The 12,375-nt window shown below is 36.9% G+C and overlaps 4 protein-coding genes across 4 annotated transcripts; 2 read left to right on the top strand and 2 right to left on the bottom strand.

The window, feature by feature from the left end:
• Positions 1-93: 93 nt before the first annotated feature.
• LOC18031152 (homeobox-leucine zipper protein ATHB-40) lies at positions 94-1,869 on the top strand. Its single transcript, XM_006411903.2, has 3 exons — positions 94-278; positions 712-1,037; positions 1,499-1,869. The coding sequence occupies exons 1-3, from the start codon at positions 194-196 to the stop codon at positions 1,739-1,741; spliced, it is 654 nt and encodes a 217-aa protein (XP_006411966.1). The 5' UTR covers positions 94-193; the 3' UTR covers positions 1,742-1,869.
• A 2,997-nt stretch (positions 1,870-4,866) lies between these two features.
• LOC18031153 (G-box-binding factor 1) lies at positions 4,867-7,879 on the top strand. Its single transcript, XM_006411904.2, has 12 exons — positions 4,867-5,121; positions 5,618-5,708; positions 5,870-5,914; positions 6,015-6,104; positions 6,222-6,311; positions 6,449-6,588; positions 6,698-6,755; positions 6,833-6,881; positions 6,969-7,084; positions 7,173-7,250; positions 7,342-7,467; positions 7,551-7,879. The coding sequence occupies exons 2-12, from the start codon at positions 5,649-5,651 to the stop codon at positions 7,638-7,640; spliced, it is 942 nt and encodes a 313-aa protein (XP_006411967.1). The 5' UTR covers positions 4,867-5,121; positions 5,618-5,648; the 3' UTR covers positions 7,641-7,879.
• Positions 7,647-10,015, bottom strand: LOC18031154 (HVA22-like protein k). The gene is made up of 8 exons (XM_006411906.2): positions 9,825-10,015; positions 9,396-9,454; positions 8,859-8,956; positions 8,640-8,691; positions 8,387-8,450; positions 8,186-8,281; positions 8,035-8,107; positions 7,647-7,955 (listed from the first exon to the last, which is right to left on the bottom strand). Exons 1-8 carry the CDS (start codon positions 9,885-9,887, stop codon positions 7,834-7,836), a joined length of 627 nt encoding a protein of 208 aa, XP_006411969.1. The 5' UTR covers positions 9,888-10,015; the 3' UTR covers positions 7,647-7,833.
• Positions 10,016-10,022: 7 nt separating this feature from the next.
• On the bottom strand, positions 10,023-11,740 carry LOC18031155 (scarecrow-like protein 15). The gene has a single exon (XM_006411907.2). The coding sequence runs from the start codon at positions 11,633-11,635 to the stop codon at positions 10,181-10,183; it is 1,455 nt and encodes a 484-aa protein (XP_006411970.1). The 5' UTR covers positions 11,636-11,740; the 3' UTR covers positions 10,023-10,180.
• Positions 11,741-12,375: the final 635 nt, after the last annotated feature.

The raw sequence follows: 12,375 nt of genomic DNA on the forward strand, positions 1-12,375 counted from the left end.
TCCGTAATTTTCCAAAACAAGAAGCCCGCATCAGGAAAATGACACTTCATAAAAATAAAATAAAACTCTAATTTCTTGGCACCTACACTCCTTATATAAATCATAGGTCGTCCTCTTCCCCAACACAACTTCTCACATCTCATAAAAAGTGAGACAAATTACGACAGAAAGAAAGAGAGAGAGATCCAAGAAAATGAACCACACGGTGGATGATCAAAACATGGCTTTCATATCTCAGTTGTACCCTGATGTCTACACTCAGATAGTACCACAACAAGGTTTGTCCTTTTTTTGGGTTATTAGTTTGTCCGAATTTTACAATCATTATTGTTTTGAATTTTGACAAAACCCAAATTTAAAGGATTTCTTATTGACATATAGTGTTTTTTTTTTTTAAGTTGGTTTATCCGAAAGTTATATATATATATATATTTATATATTTACTGTTTCAAAGTCTGGAAAGTGGAAACCCCTAAGTTTTGTGGAAGAAGTTATATAAATTCAAGTGGGATAGATATTTGAGTCTTTCTCAAAAAAAGAAAATTTCGACCAACACGCGTACACCTAAAAATACTGATATAATCAACGTGCATGTGAACACATATCAAGAAACTAAAAAAAGTAAAGAAAAAAATCCAAACTGTAGTTAAGATGTTTTTGTTTTTAGAGCAAAACTAATTTGCATTTATTTATCTTGGTCGATCGGTGTAGGAGAAGTGAAGCCACCGAAGCGGAGGAAGAAAAAGAACAAAGGAGCGGTGACTGCCGGAGATGGAAGCAGCTGCCTGTTTAGGAAGAGAAAGCTTACCGATGAGCAAGTGAACATGTTGGAGATGAGTTTTGGTGATGAGCACAAGCTTGAGTCGGAGAGGAAGGATAGACTTGCGGCGGAGCTAGGGCTTGACCCTCGTCAAGTCGCCGTTTGGTTTCAGAACCGTCGTGCACGGTGGAAGAACAAAAGGCTCGAGGAAGAGTACAATAAACTCAAAAACTCACATGACAACGTCGTTGTCGACAAGCGCCGACTTGAGTCTGAGGTATAATTTATTCGCTCATTTCTACATTTTTTTTTCTTTGAAACATTAATTTAGTTTATACTATATGATATATATACATTCTTTTGGTTAATTAATCTTTATTGGCATAATTTAACGTGAGCTCAAGGCTCGAAGAAATTTTAAAACAATAATTAAGACAGCGAGTTGAGTTGAAAACAGAAAAAAGGCTGACACCTAACAGTAATTCGCCACCTTATTACACAACATCAAAATACTTTTTATACTACCAAAAAGAACAGAAACATAAAATGCAGTAAAATGCTTTATGTGTTCCGTACAATGTTATAATCTTCTTAATAGTGATTTGTCTTTGTCAATGGGCCTTAAGATTTTAGAGGAGAGCCACTAACAAAAACCCCATTCATTCATTTAAAATTCATTTACATGTTTGCAATGGTGATTAGTTACTTAATGATTAAACTTTTACATTTTATCGTCAGGTTCTTCAGCTCAAGGAACAGCTCTACGATGCAGAGAGAGAAATCCAAAGATTGGCAGAAAGAGTAGAAAGAGGTTCAAGCAACAGTCCGATTTCTTCTGTTTCCGTCGAAGTCAATGAAACACCGTTTTTTGGAGACTATAATGTTGGAAAAGACGGTGACGACTATGATAATCTGTTTTATCCGGTGCCGGAAAACAGTTACATCGATGGAGCAGAATGGATGAATCTATACATATCCTAAAATTACTAGCTTAAATGTAATATTTAATTATATTAATTAGTGTCGTCAATTAGGGAAGAATATTTTTAAGTAAATTAATAGATTATATAATTGTCGAATTTATAATGTACAAATATTATGACAATGGCTTTCTCACTAGTGTAATTTGGTTATCTTTATGTAAGCAACAATTGCTTAAGTAGTAATTTTTGGCCACTTTGTTATGCGTAGATAAAAAATCCGAAGGAATATATATATCAACTAATCGATTAGGCTTTTAATTATAATTAAGATGTAAACTATTTGGGGTTTCGCCCTTTTTCTGGCGTTACTTTGACCTATGCATATACTTATATGTGTCATATACATATTGTTGTATAATGAATTTTACTTGTTATTAGTTTGCAAGTTTGCAATGCATGTTAATAGACGCAAATTCTTATATTATGCTGTCACGTAATCAAGAAAAAATCTGATAAGATATGTAATTGTAAATCTGTATTATAGATTGTTAATATATGAAAATTAATAGTCTATACAGTTGAAGGCTGATACATTCATAAAAAAAACTTAAGACATACAACTCCAAAATTTAATATCTAGGCTAGTAGTTATGTATACAAAATATCTTCATTAACCAAAAAATAGTACGGCCCTAAAAGCAGTGCTGGCACAAATTGTGCTGCAAGATTCGAAAATTCTTGTTTTTTATTTTATTTTGTTGAAGATAAAGGACTAGATGACATGCACATGAGCAAAATGGTTGTTAAAACTTTTTATCTCAATGGATAAGAGTTTGCCAGATTTAAATAAGTGAGGAGTTGGGATAAAATATACCTAACTTCGGTAAAACATTATGAATTTATGAGCCAAGTTTGTAGCTCACTTGACTAACAACCAATGTGTAAAATTTATCAATGAAAAATTTACATAACAACTACGTAATTGAAAATCAGAATTTTTGTATACATAATTTAAGGATTGTTGACGCATCTTTAAAAAATCAACTCAAATTTTGCATAGCAACTGCGTGTTCTGAAACGCAAAGTTGTTTTCTAACAAGATTAGAAGATCTTTGAGTAAGATGTTTTGGATTTTGATTGACATTCTGATATTTTTTTTTGTTTATCTAGACATATACCAGATCCTAAGTCAAATTATCGACCGAAAAAAATATGGTCTCATAAAGCTTAGAAACGGTGGACCCAGGAAGAAATGTTTGGCAATAAGTGAAGGATGTAATTTGGGTAAATATAGAAAGTTAAGTGTAAAGCAAACGTAATGTGATGGCTCTTTCCTAATACGGGGCGTTTTAAGTATTCAAAACCACTTTCAAGTTTCAACACATTCACTGTATCTAATGTGTCGCATTTATATTTTCCGAGTCGTCATATGATGAGATTAAAAAAGGTTGTCACCTTTTATTTTAATATAGTGATCAATCACATCAACCACCTAATCTAATGTCCAATGGTAATGCTAATGCTCCACGAAAGATGCTACATTTATCTAAAATTAACGTCTTCTTTCGAGTACACTGAATTTTGATATCTATTATATATTTATAAGTAATTTTTAAACAATAATCTGGAGTTTGAATGCATAGTTAGAACTCTTAACGAGTTAACCTTCGATGAATTTTATTCCCTACATCTTATTTTAGGACATCTCCAAAGGCAACTTCAAATTTGAGGTTGGCCAAACCTCAAATTTGAGGTTCCATGGTGTTTGTCTCCAAAGTCAAAACCTCAAATCTAATCTCATAAAATTTAAAATATTGCAATATAATCCCTACTTTTAATCATTATCAATAAAAATCATATAACTTTATAAATAACCGAAAACATATATAAAAATATCACAAACCACAGAAACATTACATTATAAGATAAAATTACAAAAACATAATAATGAAAACACACAAACTAAATTATAAATGATTATATTTCACCAAATTATTCAACAAAACTATTTTCATAATGCTTTCAAATATGATCAATTTTAGTTTTAATTTCTATTTTTAATTTTATTTTATATGCAAATATAAAATTTATAAAGATAAATGTAAAATATTAATGAGATATTAAATTGTTGGATTAAAATGATAAACATTAAAAATAAAATGATTATTTATGAAATATATAATTTTAAGGACTAAAATGTAAATAAAAAGCTGCAACCTCAAATTTGAGGTTTTGAACAGTGAAACTTCAAATATAAGGTTTCACTGTTCAAAACCTCAAAATTTGAGGTTTTAAGGTTGCCTTTTGGAGTGAATAAAACCTCATATTTGAAGATTTGAGGTTGTCTTTGGAGATGCCCTTAATCAGAGAATCATGAAAAGAAAAGTTGATTTTTTATCATAAAGAATTACAAGATTATGAGACATCTGACCTAAGAAAAAAAAAAAGAGAATAACGAAATGTTTGCAATATCATAGTGACTTATAAAACGAGGCCCAATGGGTCCATGAATGTCATGTAAGGATCTACCCGAATTACCTTGGTAAGGAGCCCGTCTCGAACATTAGTATTTCAGTTTATTATTATTTTTTTCTCCTTATTTGTCTTTATTTATTGTTAGCAATTGATGCATGGCATTGTCAATAATTTAACTGTAAGGTAAGAACTGGGTCAAAAACAAATTAATGTAAAATTATCGAATAAGGACCTCACAAATTCTAAGATAATATTCAAGTTTTACATCATGTTATCAGTCGTGGTATTTAACTTGCAAGAAATTTTGATATTTTGACGTTATTTAAATGAGACAAACATGAAACATGCATCAATAATTATTAATTAACACACAAAAAGATTAGATTCTTCATCAAGTAATTAATAAACGTAAAGGATTCAGTCTAAAACTAGACAGGGTTACCATTGTCATCAAAATATATTTATTGTAATACTAATGAAATAATGAATGATCTGAATTGGTTTGCACAAAAAAAAAAAAAAAACTGATATGATTTGATATTTCCTCTTTGTTATAAATAAGTAGATGAGTCACACCAACTGTAGCTACCGTGTCAAAACCTTATCCAGTAACACGTGTACAGCTGGACCTCTCCTTGTCGCACGTGTCAGATCATCAAACCCTAAATCCCTTTTAAAAAAATTAAAAATCAAAACTTTCCTCTTTCTTCGCATACCTCTCCTCCTATCGGACTTCGCCACAGCAGATCGGAGAATCTCAAATCCTCTTTTGTTTCCTTTTCCTATCTTCAAGTTTTCCCGACAGATTCAATGAAGCAGTAAGACAAAACCCTAGAGAAGCAATCCGAATTGTTTTCTTCGGAGCTGCGACCGGAGTTTTTTTTTCTTTTCTGGTTCTGTCTGATCTGTCTGAGAGAAGAGACGACGTGTCTGCATCTTTGTCTCACTCTCTCTACAATTTAGGTAAAATCCTACCTGGACTTCCACATCAGTCTTTTTTTTTTTCCTTCTTCAAGTTTTTCGTCTAATTCTCTCTGTATGCAAACACTCTTGCATGTACGGATATACTCTTTTATGATGATTGTGTGTTGAAACTTGGATTGAAATCGTTAAATAATTCTGCAAATTGAGGTTAGTATAGGATAAATTCATGCATAGTTCGTGTAATTTAGGGACTGGAGAAGATTTTGGTTGTTGCTGTTTCAAGAAAAAGGTGTACTTGCTCTTGTACTGACTAAAGCAATTATCTTTCTTGATTCTGAATTTGCTCCTTGGGTTTTGTTTTTTGTTGTCTGTAATCAAGTTTCTGTATCAGTTAGATGTGTCGTACAGAGCATAAGCTTTATCCTTTTGACTTTTTTTGTGGATCGAATCTTCATCTGATTTTTAATGTTGACTTTTCTCTGTTGAGGTGCTTCCAAGATCTTTGTCTTTACTGATCCTTGCTCCTTCTTTACAGACTGCGTAACACAAGTTTTAGCGGATAAACAATGGGAACGAGCGAGGAGAAGACGCCATTTAAACCTTCGAAACCAGCATCCTCGGCACAGGTTGATCATTCTCTTCTTCTTCGTCCTCTGTCTCTTCCCTTTTGTATTGGAACTTCATCTGCCTAATCAAATTCATGGATACAGAAACTATACAGTTTGAATTACATTTTTTTTCTTCTTCAGCCTACGTGTGGTTTATGTTGTCTACCTCTTGTCTGCAGGACATTCCGCCCACACCGTATCCAGATTGGTCAAATTCAATGCAGGTTAGTGTGACATGCCGATATTAGTACTGATAGTGTAGTGTCTTCTCTCTCGAGAAACACCTGAGATTGCCAGAACATAACAGAGTGCTCATTTGTTTAGGCTTATTATGGCGGAGGAGGTACTCCAAATCCTTTTTTCCCATCCCCAGTTGGATCTCCTAGTCCTCACCCATATATGTGGGGTGCTCAAGTAAGCTTCAATTGTATCGTTGTTGATTTGATCCTATGGAAAACGAAAACAAGTTTGCTCCTTTGTTTTTGGATAACACCAACTCGATTTTATTTTCTGTTGTTTCAATACTTTCAGCACCATATGATGCCTCCTTATGGGACCCCAGTTCCGTACCCAGCAATGTATCCTCCGGGGGCAGTCTATGCCCATCCTAGCATGCCCATGGTAATCTCTATACCATTTAGTATAATTCGAATCACCGTTAAAGCTGTTTTGCTCTGTTTCACGGAAAAGATACATGCATAGACAACAAATGATAAAGTATATAAAAAAAAAACTTGAACCACATTCTTCTGTTGTAGCCTCCTACTTGTGGTCCAACAAACAAGGAGACGGTGAAGGAGCAAGCTTCTGGGAAGAAGTCAAAGGGAAACTTGAAAAGAAAGGGTGAAGGAGGTGAGAAGGCGCCTTCTGGTTCAGGGAACGATGGTGTCTCTCAAAGGTGCGAGATATAGTGCTCCATTTAATGTGTTACTTGCTGAAATTGGTCTTCTATATTACAGAGTTATATGAGGAAGGTTTGATGAAATTATGATTTCTCCGTCTTGCAGTGATGAAAGTGTCACAGCAGGTTCATCTGATGAAAATGGTGAGAATGCCAACCACCAGGTACTGATATGAGTTTGACATGTTCTTTTGCTTCAATGCTTTGTGCAATGTTTAAGAGAATTTTATGTTAAATGTAGGAGCAAGGTTCAGTTAGAAAGCCGAGCTTTGGACAGATGCTGGCGGATGGTAAGCTTTTCGCCGCCACACGCTTATGGTTTTCCTTTGTCTGCGTTCTCCATGTTTTCTTGACTTGGTATAGTTTCCTTAAAACAGCAAGTTCTCAGAGTAATACTACTGGTGAGATAGTGCCCATGAAGCCAGTGGCCCCCGGGACTAATCTGAATATCGGGATGGACTTATGGTCTTCCCAGGCTGGTGTAGCTGTGAAGGTGAGACTAAACCATCGTTCATCTTATCTTCATGCGCAAAGAAGCCTTTACTGATTTGGTTTATAAACTCTTGTGTTTTACTCAATAGGATGAACGAGAGCTCAAGAGGCAGAAGAGGAAACAATCTAACCGTGAATCTGCGAGGCGGTCGAGATTGCGGAAGCAGGTAACATACTACTATATCTCTGTATTAGTATCGTTTTGCTCTGTCTCTCATGTAATCTACTCAGTTTCTTAATATAAACCACTTTGAATAGGCGGAATGCGAACAGCTTCAACAGAGAGTAGAGAGTTTGACAAATGAGAATCAAAGCCTGAGAGATGAGCTCCAGAGACTCTCCGGCGAATGTGAGAAGCTCAAGACTGAGAACAACACTATTCAGGTATTCCAAAATGGATGAATCTTACCTACTTTACATATATATCCCTCGGCTTGCATTTACACGGACTTATTGAACAAATACAGGATGAGTTGCTTAGAGTGCATGGACCAGAGGCCGTAGCTAATCTGGAGCAGAATTCTGCTGCGTCTAAAGATGGTGAAGGAACAAATTAAATTAACAGTTAGGAAACATGGGAACTTTATAACGGATTATTGGGGATTTTTCAACACCGGATAAAAACTTATTTGTAAACCAGTCTAAAGTTATTTGAGATCACATGACTATACAATCGTTTGACATTTTTGTGTAATAGAGATTCCACATAAGGCTGTAAAAGCTGCAAAGCTATGACTACACTTGTTTTATTTAGTCTTCAAGATCGGATTCAGATTCTGAATCTTGGTTTGTTGCCGTTGATAGTTCTGGTTCGGGGCTAATGTCTGTGATTTCTCCTTGGCGTTGGCTTGGCGGTGGTGCAACTTGATTCACTGATGGAACAAGTATCAGGATAAAATCTTATTTGACATTAGATTACTCGGGAAAGAAAATTAGAGTTTGAAAACTAACCTGATCCCAAGATTTTGATAATCATTGATCGCACAAACCGTATTTCTCCTTGGTGTGATCTAACGACCTTGACCTGCAAATGTTGTGTGTTTACAAAGCAGTAACTCAAGAATGCGGAATCGTCTTAGTTCTAAAGAAAACAATAATGTACCATTTCTTCATATGCTCCATCCACGAGTCGATCCACACTAGCTTGGTGTCGTATTAGGAAAGGGCGCAGGTGGTTGCTATATATTTGTTTTGCTCCCTGTCACCGGAAAAGTAAGCAAATTGAAAATAGCAGAAACGATCAATAACGGTTAGAGCTTCTTAAGATGTTCGATGATGGTTACACAGAGATTGGGATAAGTACCTCGATGGTTGGGAGTTGAAGCCAGACGAGGAACGCAAACTTCACATGATAATACAGCGGGAACCTGGAAACAAATAGAATTCATTGCGTATCAGTACTCTGAATAAAAGAGGTAATGGTGTCCTAAAATAGATTTCAATAAGCTCATGTTTCTTGATAAAGTCCATTAGAATAAACAAGAAACCGTAAATCTATAGTCAGTCATTGGAAAATCATCACGATGTTGTATATCGCTTTGAGATGTCAATCGTACCAAGAAATGAGCTTGTCCGTGAAAACTTCAACAAGGCTGAAAGAACCATAAGCTGCAAAGAAGGTGGAAGAGAGAGGAAACACAATATCAGATGCCAATTGAAAGAAGTGCAAGGGAGATTGCGATAAAATCTTCAAGATAAACGGCATAAGAACAGTTTAAGAAGAGATAAAGTAAAGAGTTAGAGAGGGCATAGCAATTGCAGTAACAATATCCAACCTGCCCAGTAAATAAGCCATTTTTGTTGTTCATTCTCATCTCTACTCTCAATCGCCTTGAAAGTGGAGTACACAGGCAACCCGATGCCAATCGAACAGCTGCAAGAAACAAGATTCAGACATACATCAAAGGTTTCCTTTGTAACCGAATCCTTGCGTCAATTACGGCTATACCTTTTAATAGAGAAAAGATCCCAAAAACAACAAGAAAACATAACTTTTCTAGTGATAGAACAAAAGGAATACAAGATTCCCAAACAAGAGATTGAGTCTAGTCCTAAAGGTACTCTAAAGTATTCCAACAAGGTGTAGAACCTTTGACCACTCGGCTAAGCAGATAATCATGAAATATACTCCCTATCACGTTGCTTCACATGTGAAAGACATAAAAAAGAATCTAGATCGTAATCTCATTAATCATCTACCAATCAAATCGTCCAAATCATTCATCTCGTTGTACCATTGCTTTAGCAAATTAGATGGCGATTGCCATCACCATACGGTTAAGAATTTGGTGAGAAGAAACAAAAGAACTCACCATGCTGTACGAAGTACGATATTGGAACCAAGTGGAGAAAGCAATACTCGTAACCCAACCTGAAATTCCATAGAACAAACAAATATTTCCTTCAATCAGAATCATGTATACTAATTTACCCAACATGTGAAAATCCACCAATAGTTAAGAAAGAGAAACATCCAAAAGCATCCAAAAGACCAATCCACTGGAGAAGATATCTCAATTAACCCGTCAAAGCAACCCAGAACACAAAACGTTTGCACAGACGTAGACTTTTTGATGATCAGAGAAAACCGCAGGCAATGTTAAGTTTTTTTTTTGAATACGAACAAGGCAGTACGAATGAGGAATGTTAAAAGAATCCACCCGATAAACGAATTACCAAAAAAACGGATCGGGACATAAGCCGTACAAGCGGAAATAGCCATCTCATAGAGGAAAAATTACCTCGCTGGTGAAGCCGGATCCGAGAAGCGCCATAGATGGAATCTGTGAAGCAAAGCCGCTCATCGGAGATTCGTAGGTCCGTTTACCAGATTGACAAACTCGGATTTTCCTGCACAAAATACTTAACACACTCGAAAAAGGTCACTTGTTGGGATGACGAATGATTAAAGACTCTAGCTGAAACAGAGACTCTGTTTATGAAAGGTCATTTTATTTTCTTATTTAAATTAGAAACACCAAATCGATTAAAAAAGGTTAAAGCATTAAAAGAAAATTGATGGCGTCGAAAATACAATTCGATTCTATATCGCTGTTAACCCAAACCAGTCTAATCTACAACACCGGACCCGGTTAATCTAAAACCGCCAAGGTGACGTGGCAACAAGTGCTCTTCCGTGCCAGCACAGCACCAATTCTCCCTGTCGTTTTGCCACGTGGAATCCTCTAACCTGCGCCTTCTCCAGTAAACACTCAGCTTGAAAGTCGGCGAACTGGCTTAGCTGGATCGGCCTCATCCCGGCGGCGCAGAACGCTTCCCGCCAAGTCATCTCGCCGACGTTTCTCCTATCAGCCGCCGTTTCCACCGCCGCTGAGATTTTTGGTCGCAGAACAAACGCTTCGACGATCTTCTTCACCAAATCTCCGGGAGGAGCGGCGGCGTCGAGCGACTCCAGCACCATCGTGTAGAACTCAAGCGCGCTTACAAACTCTCGCCGGAACGATCCAGATCCGGCGATCTCCGTCCATCCTTCGCTATCGACGAAAACGACGACCTTGGGTGATACTCTCCGTAAATTGTTCACAAAATCTGCGATTCCACTCAGACGGCGGAAAATCGCCGGAGATATCAGAACGACGGTTCTCTCTCCATCGACGAACCTAATGGCCTTGAAAGATAACATCTCGAAAGTCTTCATCAGAACGAATTCGATCTGGAAACGAATTTTCATCTCCGCCGCGAATTGAGTTAAGTTTTCTTTCACAAGCCTCGTCTCGACGGCGCACTCCTCCGCCACAACCGCCGTAACTCTCATAAACCCGCCGCTGACGGATTTCTCTGCGATCTCCCTCATGAGCGATGCGTATTGACCACCGAATCCGATGTCGAAATCCACCACGTGGACGAACGGAGACGACGACTGCGAGCTCAGCGAGTCGAGGATCGCTTGGTTCGCCGTGAAATGGGAGAAGAGAGGAATCGGAGAAATCCCGGAAAACTCCTTAATCGCTCGGATCTTCTGAACAATCTCGGACCATGAAGATAACCGATTCGGATTCCGGTTCGATCCGGTTAAAAGCGATCCGAGAGCTTCCTTGAAGTAAAACGCTGCTCTCTGTAACGGTCTACCAGCCGGAGATCTCAGGCGTTGACCGAGCCGTGATAAAATCACATGAGCGATTTGTAACTCGTCCGATTCGATACAATCGACGACTCGGATGAGATCTTCTATGAAATCAAATCCTCCATTGTCGACGCTATCGAGAGAACCGAAACCGTACCCGGCGGTCTGATTATGAGCCGGATAAACATCGGATGACTCGAAATCCGACGGTTGAATCTGATCGGGAAAGCCAGGGAGATTGGAATCGACGGCGTAGAGTGGCCCGATAGCAGAATCGGTAGTTGTAAAACCGGTTTTTAAGGAATTAGGAGCAGAATCATCATCGAGCTCCAATTCTTTCATAATGGAATCCCAATCCATGGAACGCATCACATGTTCGTCCATCGATAACTGATTACCATCACTGCTGTTTGTGTTATTGTTGGTCGTGTTCGTTGGTTCTTGAGGAGACGAAGCAGGGATTTTCATGTTAGTGAAGAAGAAAGGTGCAGCAACAAAAGAAAACTAAAAATAAAGTTTTTTTTTTTAATTTCCTTCTCTGTGGAAGTTTAGGAGCAAAAGGAGGAAGAAGGTGGCGGGGCTTTTGAAAGGTATGATTGGTAAGCTTTTTATCCTTGAGGGAGTGCGTGCAAACAGATTTTTTTTTTTTTTTTTTTTTCTTCACTTTATTAACCGTGTCTAATCCGGGTTTTTGGTTTAGACACAACAAAAAATTCACTCGAAATTGATTTGTATTTGATTCCGTTTTTTTTTACCTTATCTAGATACAAACTCTTAACATATATTTCGCTAATTTAAAGATTTACCTACCCAATAGAAAAGGCTGAAATCGGTTGTTTTATATAAGCATGTTTAGTTCACCTTGGTTTAAGTAGAGTGAACACCTCCTTGCATCTGAAAAGCACTTGACAATATTTGATATCATGCGTATAAAAAATAAACATGTTTAGTTCACCTTGGTTCAACTAAATTGAACACCTCCTTGCATCTAAAAGGCATTTGACAATATTTGATATCATGCGTATAAAAAACTAAATATAACATTTTCACAGCTATGAAGTTTACTCGAACGTTTCGACCAAAAAAAAAAAAAAAAAAAAGTTTACTCGAACGTGACATTGATTTGTATGAGTAATAATCAAAAAGAGAGATTTCGGATGACTCTTCAATATGTTACGTTATGTAATACTATTATTTATCATATATCC

Source organism: Eutrema salsugineum, unplaced genomic scaffold (assembly GCF_000478725.1).
Source record: "Eutrema salsugineum unplaced genomic scaffold, Eutsalg1_0 scaffold_1, whole genome shotgun sequence".
NCBI classification, from domain to species: domain Eukaryota; kingdom Viridiplantae; phylum Streptophyta; class Magnoliopsida; order Brassicales; family Brassicaceae; genus Eutrema; species Eutrema salsugineum.